Here is a 15,827-nt window from a genome sequence, read left to right as displayed (position 1 = left end):
TCCTTTACTAATCATTTCCGTATTTTGAAGGTTTGAATTTTTAGAAACGCCTATTCACCCCCCTCTAGGCGGCATTCTTGGTCCTTTCAATTTGTATCAGAGTGAGGACTCACTGAAAGCTTCACCACTGTGAGACAAGAATGTCGATGCCTAACGAGTCAGAGCCGGTGCTTCTCCAAAATGATGGTTCAAACTTTTTATCTTGGTCAATTCATGTACTCAATGCTTTTAGGGCTATTAGTCCTCTTGTCGAGCGTATTGTAGATGCAAGCATCCCTCTTCCTATAGTTGATTGGAGCAACTACAAATATGTTCCAAAAGAGGAAGAGAGATGTGTGCAACTCAATGCTCAAGTAATTAATGTCATTTTGAGTATATTAAGTGCAGAGGTTCTAGATGAGGCAATCTTCAATGGACAAGCACCTCCGGAGAGTGCTCATCTCATTTGGACTAGACTTGTCGATTTGTATGGAAAGTCCAAATGCAATGAGGCATATGAGCTCGAGTCAATGGATAACATGTCCATTGAATCTTCATGAAGTGAAGAGGCCCCACAAGACCTCAAGCACATAGAGCCAGGGTAGAAAGTGCAAGCCGCAGATGTTGTGCTATCTGGCTACATATACCGGACGTGTCCGGTATCCATACTAAACGTGTCCGGTATTGCTGAGACAGCAAGACAGACAATAGACTCTTGGGACGATGATCAAGCTCGGTGGAGACCAAGTGATGAATCATGTTCAGTATCTCAAGACACTCATCACTTGTGTCTCATGGCCAAGAAAAGCAAGAAGAAAGCTTCCAAGGAAGATCAAGTAAAGGAGATAGCACAAGTGGATGATCAAGATGAAAGTGATATTGAAGTTGAAGACAACTACAACCTTGATCATCTCAACCGCAAAGACAAGTTCATTATCATGAAGATAATTGAAAAGAATGATGAGCTTGAAGAAGAAAATGAGAAACAAGGACAATCACTTCAAAAGCAAGAAAATTTTCTCATCTCCAAGTTAGAAGAACTAAAGGCATTGAATGAAAGGTATGAAAAAATGTCTGGAACTTGGATTGGAAAGAGGAACTTGGATTGGAAAGAGGAAGCAATCGGAGCAAATCGAGGACTGACCCGGCAGAACCTGTGTATTCCGGACGCGCCCGGTATCGATACCGGACGCGTGCGGTATTGGGGGAGCAGTGTTGAATTGATTTGTTTGTTGCTCTAATTCTTGTGTTGCAGGCTTGTGGCTGCTAGACATATTTAGTACTTGTTAGATACTCGGTGATTGGCTCGTGAGGGGTTCATTTATCTGATTTAGAATTTTCTCCTTCACTAATCATTTTCGCATTTTGGATGGTTGAATTTTTAGAAATGCCTATCCACCTCTCCCTCTAGGTGGCATCCTCGGTCCTTTCAAATTGACTTCCACGTCATCAAAATACTGATGTGGCAGCGTAATAAATAGGGATAGAAACTATCCTAGAGTTTGCGTTAGGAGTGCCCTTACATTGCCCATGGATCATCCACCAATCAGAGAGAGCAACCAGAAGAGAGAGGAAGGAGAGGGTGCTTAGTGAGAAGCAGAGCTCACTTAGGAGCGCGTGATCGGACGGAGAAGAAATTGATCTGAGCTTTGTAGCAAGGTCAGAGAAGATCGGAAGGTGCGCGGGACAGCTCCAGCATTGTTTACACTTGGCAGGCTTCATGTTTGGCATATGCCCAGGTAATAGAACTGTCAACTGTAGGCCATCTTCAGAGCCCATCTCCTGTAGCTGTAGGATGTCCGCTGTTGTCTCGTAAAGCCAATGAATGGTGTAAAAAGCACTCTCACCATTTTAAATTATAAGTCGTTCAGTTTTTTTTATATACATAGTAAAATATATGTATATAGAAAAGCAAGAACGACTTATAATGTAGAACAAGTAGAGTAATTACAAGTGCGGCAATGCTTAGTCTCTTGCATTGTTTTGCTACCCCATAAAAAGCTACGAGACAATCTGCATTCTCTATCCCTGTTCTGGTGTCCTGTCTTCTTTGTGCAGGATTCGTTGAAGTTAGAGGCTAGCAAAAGGATAATAAGTTTTTTTATGGCATCATCATGCTTTAGGAGGAGAGCTGGAATATATCCAGTACGTACGTATACCAAACTTGGTCCATGTGGGCTAAGCAAGCTTTCGGATGCAGCAGCAGGAGGAGAGCTGGAATATACCAAGGTCGATTTTGCAAGTAACTAGTTCTTTTGATGCTACCAAAGCTGCAAACACAGCCTAGCTCGCTGGAAAGTTCCAAGTGCAGTTCATATACTATATAGGAACTGCCATCCTAATTCTTAGGGTACCCTGTCATCAGTGTGCTGCAACATTCCTGTCCACCAACTGAGCTACTTTTTTGCCCCCCTAGCCCCTATATCGTTCTTGTACTGAAATTGATGTACTGAGATTAGATTGACAGCAGAGCCTGCAACTAGAAACGCTCTCTGTTCGATCAGCACTTGCAAGCCATGGATAGCGAGAGACGCATGAACCCGGCGTTGTACAAGGCGGCGACGCAGGGGAAAGTGTCGAGCCTGAGGCAGCTGGTCGATCCGGAGGACCCCAGTGTCCTCAGCGCCACGACGCCCCAGCGCAACACGGCGCTCCACCTCGCCGCGTTGCACGGCCACGCCGAGTTCGCCGGCGAGGTCCTGGACATGAACGAGGAGCTGCTCGTCACCCGAAACGACGACGGCGACACCCCGCTGCACCTGGCGGCCAAGGCGGGCAAGCTGGAGGTGGCCAAGCTGCTCGTAAACCGCGCCCTGGCGTGGCCACAGGACAAGAAGAGCCCTCTGATCATGACCAACAAGGCCGGCGACACCGCGCTGCACGAGGCGGTGCAGTACGGCAGGGGCGCCGTGGCGGTGGTTCTGCTGGACGCCGACCCCAACCGCGGCCACGACCTCAACGAGCGGATGGAGTCCCCTCTGGACATGGCCGCCCGCGAGGGCCTCGTCCAAGTCGTCCAGAAGATCGTCAGCTTCCCCTGGGTCGGCCAGGAGTTCTTGCCCTCCATCTCCCTCAGCGGCACGGCTCTGCACCAGGCCGTGCTGGGCACCCATCACCGTAAGCGCTACATGTTTCTGTTCTCTCTTCTCCCGTACAGTCGTGCCCGCATCAATAGTTCTTCACAAAAATGGCATGCGCGCGCACGTACGCCGTAGGGATCGTGGAGATCCTGCTGGACAAGAGGCCTGATCTGATCGACCTCACCGACTCCGACGGCAACAACGCCCTGCACTACGCGGCGCAGAAGGACCACCAGAGGGCGGTGGAGATGCTGCTCAAGAAGCGGACGGAGCTGGCCTACAAGCGCAACCACCTGAGTATGTCCCCGCTGCACGTCGCCGCGCAGTACGGCTCGACGGATACCATCAAGGCGCTGCTCCGGCACTGCCCGGACGTGGCCGAGATGGCGGACAGCTCCGGCCGCAACGCCTTCCACACCTCCGTCATCAGCGGCAAGGCGAACGCGCTCCGGTGCCTGCTCCGCCGCGTCCCCCCCGCGGAGCTGCTCAACCGCGTCGACACCTACGGCGACACGCCTCTGCACCTCGCCGCCAAGATGAGCCGCGTCCACTCCGCGCTGATGCTTCTCAATGACAGCCGCGTCGACCCCTGCGTCCGTGACCGCGACGGCCATACCGCGCGCAGCCTCGTCGAGAAGAAGCTGCACACCGGCGAGATGGACGCCTACGAGATGTACCTCTGGAAGCAGCTCAGGTATCAGGAGTCCAAGAGGTGCCACAAGAAGCAGCTGCCGCCGCTCGCCACCTACCCCAGCCGCAGGGGCAACGACAAGTACTTCGAGCGCATCGTCGAGACCTACATCCTCGTCGCCACCCTCATCGCCACAGTCACGTTCGCCGCCACCTTCACCATGCCCGGCGGCTATAACCAGACCACCGGCATCGCCCTTCAGGGCCACCACGTCGCATTCCAGATCTTCGTCGTCTCCAACACCATCGCCATGTGCAGCTCCATCGTCGTCGTCTTCTGTTTCATCTGGGCCTGGCAGGACCCCGTCAGGTTCAAGGTCGACCAGCTCTTGTGGGGTCACAGGCTCACCGTCATCGCCTGCCTCGGCATGCTCGTCTCGCTCATGACCGCCGTCTATATCACCGTGGAACCCGTATCACGGTGGCCGGCCTACGTTGTCATCGCCATCGGCACCAGCACTCCGGCTGTCGTCTTCCTCATGCTGGGCAGGGAGGTGATCTTCGTGCCGCTGTAATTGACTGCACGGCTTGTAATTCTACAAACCATATTGTGTATTATTTTGACCAGTTACCATGTGCGTGCAGTAGTTACGGCAGATATACGGTCCCAGTGAAAAAAATCAGTAACAACAATTCATCTATGATTGAATATTGGATATTGAAAGTTCATCCAAAACCGATGGGCGGTAAAACGGAGTAGTTCTCATGTCTGAACTGATAAGACGCGTATCGGCGTATGATTGATTATCTATTTCCATCTATCTAAAATTCGTCAATGTTGAAGAAATTTAACAGCAAAGTACAAAATTAAAACATCTTGAAACAAAAACTTGCGATGTAGCCTACTCTTTTGTTTCAAAATAATACGGCAGGTCTCACACTCCCACCATGGGTTTTCAGGATGTGTTATTGTCGACAGAATATCGTTGGCAGTCCACCTGAGGGGTATCCCACGATGATAGATTTGTCGGTGGGGGTGTGCGTAATCAAGAACCGGATGGTGACACAAGGCGCAGAGACAACGATTTAGACAGGTTCGGGTCGTCTGATCGACGTAATACCATACGTCATATGTCTTTGGTGCATTGTATTGATCTGGACGACCAAGTAGCTTGATGTAGCCTATCCGCTAGGGGACCCATACTTCTCCTTATATACTCTGGAGGATGTATGGTTATAAGGTAAGTATCCTATTTGGTACTATATAATGTCTTACGGTACACGCCGAGCAGTGCCGTGCACGCCTTGATCTTGTGGGCTGGGCCACCTCCGATGGTGCGGCCCATGTCTTGGGGGCCATACCCCCACAGCTAGTCCCCGAGCCTGACAGTAGGTGACGCAGTCACGTGGTGCTAGAGTCATAAAGTAGAAGACCAACCGAGCAGGCAGCCAGTCTCCGGGCGTAGCCTCGAGATGAGAACAAGCACATTCACCGCAAGGTGAAGTGTGCCCACTTAGTCCCCGAGCCTGCTGGAAGATGAATAATGAATCTTGTAGCAGGGTCAAAGAAGTCTGAAAGCTTACCGACGTCGTCTAACATGCGCGTATCAAGACCCCAGACGTGCTGCCCAAGATCAGCACCCTGATCCGAACAGCATGGAGCAGCTTGATAGCACACCGACGAGACGTAGCAAGATCCGAGCAATAAGGGAGTCCCCGGCGTCGCTGGCGATGACTAAGGAGCGAGGAGTCCCCAACGTCGCTGGCGATGTCCGAGCACCGAGGAGCAAGGAGTCCCCGACGTCGTTGGCGATGACCGAGCACCGAGGAGCGAGGAGTCCCCGGCGTCACTGGCGATGTCCGAGCACCGAGGAGCGAGGAGTTCCCGGCATCGCCGGCGACGACCGAGCACCGAGGAGTCCCCGGCGTAGGCGGCGATGTCCAAACACCGAGGAGCGAGGAGTCCCCGGCGTCGCTGGTGATGACCGAGCACCGAGGAGTCCCCGGCGTAGGCGGCGATGTCCGGGCACCGAGGAGCGAGGAGCCCCGGCGTCGCTGGCGATGACCGAGCACCGAGGAGTCCCCGGCGTAGGCGGTGATGTCCGAGCTTCGAGGAGTCCCCGGTGAAGCTAGCGATGTCCGAGCACCAAGGAGTCCCCGGTGTCGCTAGCGATGACCGAGCACCGAGGAGCCCCCGGCGTCGCCGGCGATGACTGAGCACCGATGAGTCCCCGGCGTAGGCGGCGATGTCCGAGCACCAAGGAGTCCCCGGCGAAGCTAGGCGATATCCGAGCACCGAGGAGTCCTCGCGCGTAGGCGGTGATGTCTGAGCTCCGAGGAGCGAGAAGTCTCCGGCGTCGCTGGCGATGACTGAGCACCGAGGAGCGAGGAGTCCCCGGCGTCGCTGGCGATTCCGAGCACCGAAGAGCGAGGAGTCCCCGGTGTCGCTGGCGATTCCGAGCACCGAGGAGCGAAGAGTCTCCGGCGTCGCTGGTGATGACCGAGCACCGAGGAGTCCCCGGCGTAGGCAGCGATGTCCGAGCACCGAGGAGTCCTCGGCATAGGCGGTGAGGTCCGAGCATCCAACGTAGCTGACGACGTCCGTGCGGTGAAGTGTGTCCACTTAGTCCTCGAGCACGAAGAATTCGAGCGCTAAGGAGTAACCTGGCATAGCTGGCGATGAAGCACGAGCGGCGAATAGTCCGGATCAACTGGTCGGCGGTGAAGTGAGCATTGAGTAGAAGCGACCGACGAATAGTCCGATCAACTGGTCGGTGACAGGAGTCCATAAACCAAGCGGTCCGACCAGTTGATCGGTGGAGAAGCCCGAGCACCAGATGATCTGATCACCTGGACGACGATCCTGTAATACAAACATGTAGAACGAGTAGTACATGATGTAAAAATAAATGAGCTTTGGAGAAAAATCAGCAATGGTGATGAAACTGCGTATGTAGTTCGACGATCAGTTGGCGTGAAAATATATTTATGTTTAATATAAACCGCCCGAATAGTTAGTGTGTAGCTGAGTCTCCAGCTCTAGCTAGCCCATAGTCCATAACGTCGAGCGCGGAGCCCGTGCACGTGTAGGAGGAATAGACGTGACCAAGGAGCCGCTGCCGACCACCCATAACGCAGAGCGTGGAGCCCGTAGCACGTGTAGGGAGGAGTCGGAGACAGGGACGTCTCTGGAGGCGTCCGAGCATCAACAGGACTGTTCAGGGGTTCGGAAAATCGTTTGAGAGCAAACATAGAGAAAACAGTTCGGAGAAACATTATGACGATATACGGAGATTGAAGAATATTTAGGAAAATATTAAAGCGTGACTTAGCTTTGGACGGAGCGTCTGGTCGACGACGTATGGCGTTGTCTGGTCGGCGTTGACGGCGAGCACCTGACGGGCGGTGAGTTGTTGGTGAAGGCGACCTCGGAGGTGGTTCCGAGATCGGATCTGCTGTCGCAGGGGCTGGTGTAGCAGCGATGAATCGTCGTCGTGGACCGGCATGAATCTTCACGAAATTGACGACGAGAACACGTTGTTGATTTGAGGTCCATCTGGCTCGCCATGGATCAAGCGCACACCCCTACCTGGCGCGCCAACTGTCGACAGAATATCAGTCGACGGTCCACCGAGGGGTATCCCACGATGGTAGATTTGTCGGTGGGGGTGCGCGTAATCAGGAACCGGATGGTGACACAAGGCACAGAGACAGCGATTTAGACAGGTTCGGACCGTCTGATCGACGTAATACCCTACGTCCTGTGTCTTTGGTGCATTGTATTGACCTGGACGACCAAGTAACTTGATGTAGCATATCCGCTAGGGGACCCCTACCTCTCCTTATATACTCCGGAGGAGGTAGGGTTACAAGGTAAGTATCCTATTTGGTACTATATAATGTTTTGCGGTGCACGCCGAGCAGCGCCATGCACGCCTTAATCTTATGGGCTGGGCCACCTCCAATGGTGCGGCCCATGTCTTGGGGCCATACCCCCACTGTTATCAAAAGTAATATAACACTTGAGCTGAATATTCAGCACAGTATCAATTAAAAAAAATAATTAAATTTGCTTGCGTGAAACAAAAAGATTCTGATGAGACAGAGGTCCACAAATCAGCACATGTATATAATCCCAATTTCCATAGTATATATACATTATTGGGCTTATTTTGCCGTTAGGATACTCGTATGCACCCAAACTAATCAAATTACATAAATCTGACATAATAAATAGTAAAACACATAATAAACCTATCTTTCTAGTAGCGGCTATATGCATCTTTGCAACAGACGGACGCAGCCAGACACGTCACGTGTTCTGCTTCACGTCAGCGGTGATCTTAGCCGACCGCATCTCGTACGCATTCAGGTGGGTGACCTTGACGTCCGACTCGCCGTTGTTGAACAAGTAGAGGCGCGCCTTGTCGCCGATGGCCTTGGTCGGGTACATCCTCGACAGGATGCAAGTCTTGCCGTTCGCTCCGAAGCTCTCCACCACCGAGTGGTCAATCTGCACTCAGCATCGATTAGCAAGCAAATTCACAAGATTATTAATCAGACAAATAATCCACGCAAGAATAAAATCAGTAATCATCATGATCAAAGGCGCTGCAGGTAACGTACCAGAGTCCTTAGAGGGATCTTGCCACCGGTCTGAGCGACGTCGACGTCGACGAAGCCGGCGAAGGTCGGCTTGTAGAGGTTGTCGGCGTGCGACGACATGGACGGGTCGTTGCACATGAGCACGACGTGCTTGCCGCCGTCGCCGCCGCCCTTGAACACCCTGAAGAACACGGCGGTCCGTTCCTTGAGGTCGTCGGACGCGAGCACCCACAGCCCGAACGGGCCGACGCCGCCCTTGGCTTCCGCGCCCCGCGCCGCGCACACCGTCTGCGCGTCCGCCGCGCGCCACGCCGGGTCGAACGGCTCCGCCTTGTCCAGGTCCATCACCTGGAACGACGCCTCCACGTCGGCCTGCGCGGGCGAGCCGAGCCCCGAGACCTCGAAGTGCTGCCCGGCCTTCAGGAGCGTGTCCGTGACGTTGACGTGGTTGCCGCGGAGGGACTCGATCTCGGCGACCGGCCATTGCACCAGCTGCTTGCCGTCCGGCGCGAGCCAGACCTTCCTCGGGACCGCCTGCACGCCGGCCCAGCCCTTGCGGACGTCGTCGGCGGTAGAGTCCGACTCGTTGGCCCACCCCCACAGGATGCGGCGCTGCTTCGCCGTGTCGAGGAACGTCTTGGACGCGTAGAAGTTGCCGTAGTCGTACCGGAGCCCGTCGTTGCCGTCGGCGAGCGCCGCGTCAGGAACGTACGTGTCGGTGGCGTTGTCGTACTCGCCGAACGTGTAGTACTCGAACCGTGTCAAGTCTAGGCTCACCTTGAGCACGTGCTTCGTGCCGCCGCCGCCGCCGCCGATGCCCGGGGAGTTCACGGGATAGAAGTCCGGGCACTCCCACATGCCGGTGTCGCCGGAGTGCAGTGCGCGACGCGCCGGCGCCCAGCGCTTGAAGTCCCTGCTGCGGTACAGCATCGCGAGGCCCCGGTGGTTGTCCTTGGTCCCGATCACCAGCCGCCAGAGCCCGTCGGGGCCCTGCCACGCCGTCGTCGGGTCTCGGAACGCGGTGGCGTTCATCCCTGGCGCCGGCGCGATGACGGGGTTGTAGTCCGGCTTCACCCACTCCCGGAGGTACGGGTCGGAGAGGTCCTTAGGGTACGCGACGTTCTGCACCTGCCGGTTCTCGCCGTCAATGCCGGTGTACATGATCACCGGCGTGCCGTCGGGCAGCACGGTCGCGGAGCCCGACCAGCAGCCGTTGACGTCGAACGGCGCCGTCGGGTAGATCGCCGGCGGGAGCATGACCCAATCGACGAGGTCCGTCGACACGGCGTGCGCCCACACGATGTTGCCCCACACCGCGCCCTTGGGGTTGTACTGGTAGAACAGGTGGTACACGCCCTTGTAGTACATCACGCCATTAGGATCTGCGCGCTCAAGTGCAAGACAAGATCTCGACGGTTAGACTCACCAGCGCGGCAGCAGTTGACGAACAGAGGATATAGAAAGATTAATGACGCTTGCAGGCACGAACTTACCGTTGATCCAGTTCTTGGGAGGCTGGAAGTGGTAGCCAGTGCGGTGCGCGTCAGTCGATGGCGGCGAGGTCGGCGTCGGCAGACACCTGTGGCGATGGCGCCTCTGCCGCACGGCACGAGGACGACGACGACAGCAGCGCGAGCAGCAGGAAAACAACCCATGCCCAAGTCCTGATCGCCATGTTGTGTTGTGGAATCAAAAGTGCTAACAGCTCGTCAACTAGTATGAAGTTTCTGTATCGGTTATCGAGAAGTACGAGGAAGAAAGGCGCGTGTACGTGCAAATTTATAGTGGCCAGCAAGAGGCGCAGACAATTGATTCAAAGAAAAAAGAGGCGCAGACAAACTTACAGTCCGACTAGAATACATGTTTTGGATAATTATTTGGATTACTTGAAGTCGTATCGGATATACTTGCCTATCCTATGCAGTACGAACTCATTACGACTTAGCAGACTTTCCTTTTTCTGAAGAGAGAATACACCGACGAGGATTGGTAAAAAACGACGGCACTGTAAAGTGTAAACCGTAAAGGTCGTGGCTACGATCCTCTATTTTCCTATATCCACATATGAATTCATTATTATCCATCCGTGTTCCTTAGAGTCGTGCCATCTCTGTACTCTCTTTGTTTACCTTTTCTCGTCTTGAAATCCATACAGATATCTCTTTTCTTATATTTTTTAAAAAAGTTTATATTACTCCCTCCTCAAGTCCCAGTTAGTTTACTCCTCTAACTAAGTTGGTTCAATTTACTCATCAATAAGATTTGTCATTTTCACCTTTCTGTTAGATTTTTATGCTTTGATAGAAGACATCGTAACTTTTGTTAAATGCATTGTGTATTTTCATCATTATTGTTCATATTTTATTTTTAATCTCTAGAGTTAACTTATTATTAGATGTCATAAACCATCAAAATAATGATGAAAAACTCGTGTATAACTTAATTTATGATATATGTTAGAGCATCTGCCAAGAGTTTTCTATTTGTCTTCCTAATACTTGGTTTTTAGAAAAATCAGAAAAAATCTCTCTCCAACCGTTCCTAATCCATCCTCCTATTTAGGCACTTGTGAAAACTGACCCACTTCCGCGTAACTTTACGCGGCTCGAGTCGTGCGGATCCTCTCCCACGCGGTTTCCGCCGTCGTAGTCGCTGTAGTTGATGTGCTGGACGGCGTCGGGCCCGACCAGCTCGTGCTCCACGTCCTGGTACAGCGAGCCGCCGCAGGCGACGTTGAGCACCTGCGAGCCGCGACAGATGCCTAGGTAGGGGATGTTGCGCTCCAGGCAGCGGCGCACGAGGCGGAGCTCGATCGAGTCCTTTTCGTGGTCGATGACCATGTCGCTCGGGTGCAGGCGCCGCACGGCCTCCAGCTGCTCCGGCCAGAGCGAGCCGTCGGTGCCGGCGTCGGCGGAGTCGTAGAGGGACGGGCCGATGTCCTCGCCCTCGCAGAGGAGCACGCCGTGGATGGGCTCAAACGAGTCCAGCAGCGCGTGCACCCCCGCCACACGCGGCACGATCACCGGCACCGACGCCGTAGCCCACGATGAGGTCCAGGTGGTACTCACCTGATGAGGACACAGACAAACAGCGCACGCATGCGCCATCCAGGGGCGTCGTCAGTTGCATACGAGTACCGTCCAACAAAATCCATGACCATTTGTTCTACTATACAAGGCTAAATTAATGACGAAACCCTCTCCTTCTCCGTGATGCCGCCGGCGGCAATCGGAAAGGAAAACTCACCGACGACTGAACTTGTTCTTGCGGACTGTGATGTCCTGGCGACGAAAAAAAGGCGCAAAAAATAGATGTGAGACTCAAATTTGATTTTTTAAAAGTAATTTATTAGAAACTCTTGGAGATGACTTTCTTTTTTCTCTCCCAATGCTTTTTTAGGAGTTGTAAAACTAAGTTTTAGAAGAAAAAAATAGGAAACTTCTTGGAGATGCTCTTATTACCCTAAAATTTGCATATAACACTCAATAGAGAGGAAAAACACAAAGGCAAATCTTATTAAAAGGTAGACCCTGGTCATTGGAAATGGTTAGAACTAGACGTGAGCGTAATAGGTTTAGTGTCTGTTTGGATTCTAGTCTAAAGTTTAGACTAGACCTGTAAACTTTAGCCACTAAGCTTTAGACCATAGAGTTGTCTGGATTATGAGCTAAAATTTAGTGCTAATTATTCATTTTTTCTTATTCTTGCTCACGTCCTTCTCGCTCCACCAACAAATCAGCTGGACACTAAGGGCGTGTTTGCGACCCTGTACCTGGCCGGCCTGGCCAGCCCAACTGGCCCAGGCCTGGGCAGGCCTGCCCCAAGTGGTGCAACAGCTCTTATTTGCGCCTGTGTACCCAGTGAGCCCGGCTCAGGTGAGGCTGTGTTTGTCATCGAAGAGGCAGTCGGACTGAGAGGCTAACCACCACCAACTGCCACACCGAGATAGTGTTTGTCATTTGGCTGTGGTCGGCCAGACCCATAACAACAAACAGAAATGGACATGAATGAAAGGAGAATGAGGTTGCTCTTCCATAACCGTTACAACAACAAATCAAAGTTTCAACATAAAATAGTTGGCCTCAGACATGCTAATTTAACAATTCATGGCATTACTGGCTACATGGGATAATCAAAGTCAGTAAAGAAGAACAGAAGCATGGGTCAGTCAAGTTTTGAAGCCAACGAACGAAAAAGTTTACAGAAACAGATAAGAGGCAGCAAAATGATATGTAGTCAGCTAATGCATCGATCCATTGTGTCATCATTGGCCAAAATACAACATTTAACAGTTTGGCAAGCCGAGAAGGGCAACAAGTTAACAGAAAGCATGTAGCCAGCTAATGCAGTCATCCTATTGTGTCATCATCGGCCTAATTAAAACAACAGTTGTGGCACATGAACAGCTTGAGTGACAGACCAACTACAACCATAAACAAGATCAAGATGACAGCATTTTTGCAATAGCCTTGCAGCCCAGGTGAATGAGGATAGATTTCAGAACCTTGAGCTGTCACCTAGTTCATGGGATGCTGATGCATCCCCATGAGGAGCATGAATTGGTAACAGCAAGGATTCTTGAGGTACCCTTGCATTAAAATCTCTAAGAGCATCATTATAGTTATTGTACTTCTAATAGATAGCCCCTTCTTCCCTAAGCACTTGCTTAGCACACTCATACCATGTAAAATAAATCACAGGTTTCTTCCCTTCAAAGACCACATAGCAGGGAGGCATTATCTGAAACCAACCAAATGTAGAACATGTAAGTGGTCTGAATGACACGCCTCAGTCGACCATTCAGTTTGAATGATGGTGAACATCATCGGCAACTTGATAAAAAAATTAGCCTCAGCTTAGTAGTTTGGTGGTTTTTTTTCCTTATTTAGTCATTGGTGGCTACCAAGAATTATAAGAACCAAATAAAGAGGCAAATAAACAACAGTTGCACTCACTACCATACAGACCTTTTGATCAGTTGCACTCACTGCCATCAGCCATCACAAGAGGATGTTGTTGCTGTGGAGTACAACTGAGCATAAGTGTAGAATGGAAGGATAGTCAAATAAAGAAGAAAGCACAACAACAAAACCATCAAAACAAGAATAAGGTAGCCACCTCAAGTTTGTTTTATGCATCATAGGCTTTAAATCCCACAGGTTACCACCAGAGGCATAAATAACAAAAATAGGCAACTAGTTATCAAATAAAAAGTAGCCAACAGAGGTTACAAATAAGTTTCTTACAATACCAAGTTCAGCCCAACAGCCAAGGGCTCAAATATTCCTAAATCCTTGCCTATTGTTAGCCACCCTCCTAGGCAAACTACACTATCAAGATCAGGTGTCAAAAGAATAAGCAGACTATACAAAAGGTCCTGTTGTCAAAAGAAGAGAGAGTGGGTGAGGGGGGGTGGAGGAACTATACATCTCTACAGTCAACCCCCTCCTGGCCTTCTAGCCCATCATGTGTAGTGGAACTACACATAGTAGTTTTTGGCCAGGAAGGTCCTAAGCCAAAGGGCCCTATGGGCATCACTCATGTTCACAAAGCCCCTACCTTGGGCCTTGTTGTCCAGGAGGAAGGTATAGGCAACAATAAGTGCCTTCCTCACTGAAGCTAGGCATCTCCATCACAGCAAGGTACAGATTGGCATCAACATAGGGTAGGTCCAGTCTCCCTAAGAGCATTGGCCACATTGTTCACAGCATCTGACATGTTAGTCAACATGAGCATCTCCTCCTCAGAGAAGTTCCCTCTCTTCCTCTTTGGGCCAGCAGCTGAGGAGGTAGGAAGTAGTTCAGTGGCCTTGCTATCCCCTCCATGTTCACTGGAAACTGTGGTGTGGGTCAAAGGAGGACCATCAGCCTTGGCACCAACACTGTCAGCCTGGTTCTGCCCTAAGGCTTCACCAGACCCAAGTGCAAACTTGCCTGTGGCCATGGCATTAGCAAAGATAGCCTCCATCTCAGTGTAGAACCTAATAGGGCAGTTAAGAAACTATGTATCTTTAGGATGGTCCTGTAGAGTTGGGCAAATGTAGTTTAAGAAAGGCAAATGTAGGTAGTCAAGGCAAAGACGAGATCAAACTGCTACCTTGCAGTGGCCAAGGTAGTGCTCTTGCTCAAGCATGATAGCATGAGCCTGGTCATCCCAAAGAGCAGCACTAAGGTCCTTCAACTTGCTCACCCTAGCCCATTTCTACCTCCACTTCCTCAAGTGGTTGTACACTTGAGTTGGGCTAACAACCTCCCCACAGAACTGCTTGAGGGCTTTGGCCACAGAATTCACATCTTTGTTCTTGAAAACCTTCTTAGGCCTGCTACCATCACTAACAAGGGCAACCATCCTCCTTAGCACAAAGCCAGAGGTGGTGTTGGTCCACCTCATTGCCCTCACAGCCCCATTCCCAGCTACAGGAGCAGCAACATCAACAGAGTTTGCTGCACCTGGAGCAGCACCAGCACCAGCACCAGCTGCAACAGGGGCAGCAGCACTAGCACCAGCACTAGCTACAACAGGGGCAGAACCACCATTGATGAGCTGCTCCATCACTGAAGTACCAGCAACAAACCCACCCTCAAATGCACCTAAATCCATCCTAGGACTAGCATGTAATGAAATCAACAACAGAATTAGTCAAGAACAGACTGTCAACAATATTAACAGTTGTATGAACTAACCACAGACTGACAGATCATGAAGAACAGAATGTTTCAAGAACAGAATAAATGAAGCATAAAATTGGTCTCAGCTTTGTCCACCAAATTATTACATCACCATGACACACACATGAGTTCCATAGCAGGGTACAGAAACTAAATTCAAGAACATATTACATCAACTAGTGTTTGTTCCCTCCCTTCCCACATAGCATTGCAAATGGCATCTCTTATTTCAGCCATGTCAATAGAGTCTTGGTCCAGATGGGCTAGGGGCAGGTTGGTTGGATCAGCAGAAGTAGTGAAACCTTCCTCATCAGGCACTACTTCATCAATGCCAAAACCTAGGATCCAGTTATGCAAAATGGCATAGGCAACTACAAGCTTCACTTGTATCCTATACTTGTGGAAGGGTTTGTTGTCCAAGATCCTAAACCTGCCCTTCAGTGCACCTATAGCCCTCTCCACAGTCACTCTAAGTGATGAGTGCCTAAGGTTGTAGAGCTCCCTTGCATTGGTGGGCCTGTTCCTTGGGCCATACTCAGACAAATGGTACCTAACCCCTGTAGGGAGGTAGGAAACCATTTTTGCATGCATACCCAGCATCTACCAAGAACATTTTACCTACACAAGACATCTACTATGAGAGTGTGTGTTAATAGGCCATGGAATATGTAATTAGTGTTGGTGTGCAATTACCTTCTAGTAAACTCAAGCCATCTTCCCTGGCTACAGCATCTGCTAAAATAGTTGCATCATGGGCAGAGCCCTCCCAGCCAGCCAGGACATAAGTGAATTTCAGATCACAATTCACAGCTACCATCACATTTTGGGTGGGATCCTTTTTTCTACCCCTAAAAGCTTGTTGCAT

General features: G+C 51.1%; 3 protein-coding genes across 3 annotated transcripts; 1 reads left to right on the top strand and 2 right to left on the bottom strand.

Annotated features, from left to right (window-relative positions):
* The first annotated feature begins 2,452 nt into the window (after nucleotides 1-2,452).
* LOC136475896 (protein ACCELERATED CELL DEATH 6-like) lies at nucleotides 2,453-4,359 on the top strand. Its single transcript, XM_066473555.1, has 2 exons — nucleotides 2,453-3,096; nucleotides 3,195-4,359. The coding sequence occupies exons 1-2, from the start codon at nucleotides 2,496-2,498 to the stop codon at nucleotides 4,262-4,264; spliced, it is 1,671 nt and encodes a 556-aa protein (XP_066329652.1). The 5' UTR covers nucleotides 2,453-2,495; the 3' UTR covers nucleotides 4,265-4,359.
* A 3,605-nt stretch (nucleotides 4,360-7,964) lies between these two features.
* Nucleotides 7,965-9,857, bottom strand: LOC136475890 (beta-fructofuranosidase, insoluble isoenzyme 3-like). Its single transcript, XM_066473548.1, has 3 exons — nucleotides 9,788-9,857; nucleotides 8,316-9,676; nucleotides 7,965-8,202 (listed from the first exon to the last, which is right to left on the bottom strand). The coding sequence occupies exons 2-3, from the start codon at nucleotides 9,660-9,662 to the stop codon at nucleotides 8,002-8,004; spliced, it is 1,548 nt and encodes a 515-aa protein (XP_066329645.1). The 5' UTR covers nucleotides 9,663-9,676; nucleotides 9,788-9,857; the 3' UTR covers nucleotides 7,965-8,001.
* A 5,072-nt stretch (nucleotides 9,858-14,929) lies between these two features.
* On the bottom strand, nucleotides 14,930-15,827 carry LOC136453279 (uncharacterized). The gene is made up of 3 exons (XM_066453856.1): nucleotides 15,656-15,827; nucleotides 15,134-15,300; nucleotides 14,930-14,944 (listed from the first exon to the last, which is right to left on the bottom strand). Exons 1-3 carry the CDS (start codon nucleotides 15,825-15,827, stop codon nucleotides 14,930-14,932), a joined length of 354 nt encoding a protein of 117 aa, XP_066309953.1.

The sequence above is a fragment of the Miscanthus floridulus genome, chromosome 1, assembly GCF_019320115.1.
Source record: "Miscanthus floridulus cultivar M001 chromosome 1, ASM1932011v1, whole genome shotgun sequence".
Taxonomy (NCBI): Eukaryota; Viridiplantae; Streptophyta; class Magnoliopsida; order Poales; family Poaceae; genus Miscanthus; species Miscanthus floridulus.
This window is presented reverse-complemented; position numbering and strand designations above follow the sequence as displayed.

Bases quoted from the DNA above. Each gene is read 5' to 3' on its own strand.
- LOC136475896 (XM_066473555.1), top strand. From the start codon at position 2,496: ATGGATAGCGAGAGACGCATGAACCCGGCGTTGTACAAGGCGGCGACG. The intron at 3,097-3,194 runs GTAAGCGCTACA...CGTACGCCGTAG, and splicing joins CGTGCTGGGCACCCATCACC to GGATCGTGGAGATCCTGCTG.
- LOC136475890 (XM_066473548.1), bottom strand. From the start codon at position 9,662: ATGTACTACAAGGGCGTGTACCACCTGTTCTACCAGTACAACCCCAAG. The intron at 8,203-8,315 runs GTACGTTACCTG...TGCTGAGTGCAG, and splicing joins AGATCCCTCTAAGGACTCTG to ATTGACCACTCGGTGGTGGA.
- LOC136453279 (XM_066453856.1), bottom strand. From the start codon at position 15,827: ATGCAACAAGCTTTTAGGGGTAGAAAAAAGGATCCCACCCAAAATGTG. The intron at 15,301-15,655 runs GTAATTGCACAC...ACTGGATCCTAG, and splicing joins TGGCTTGAGTTTACTAGAAG to GTTTTGGCATTGATGAAGTA.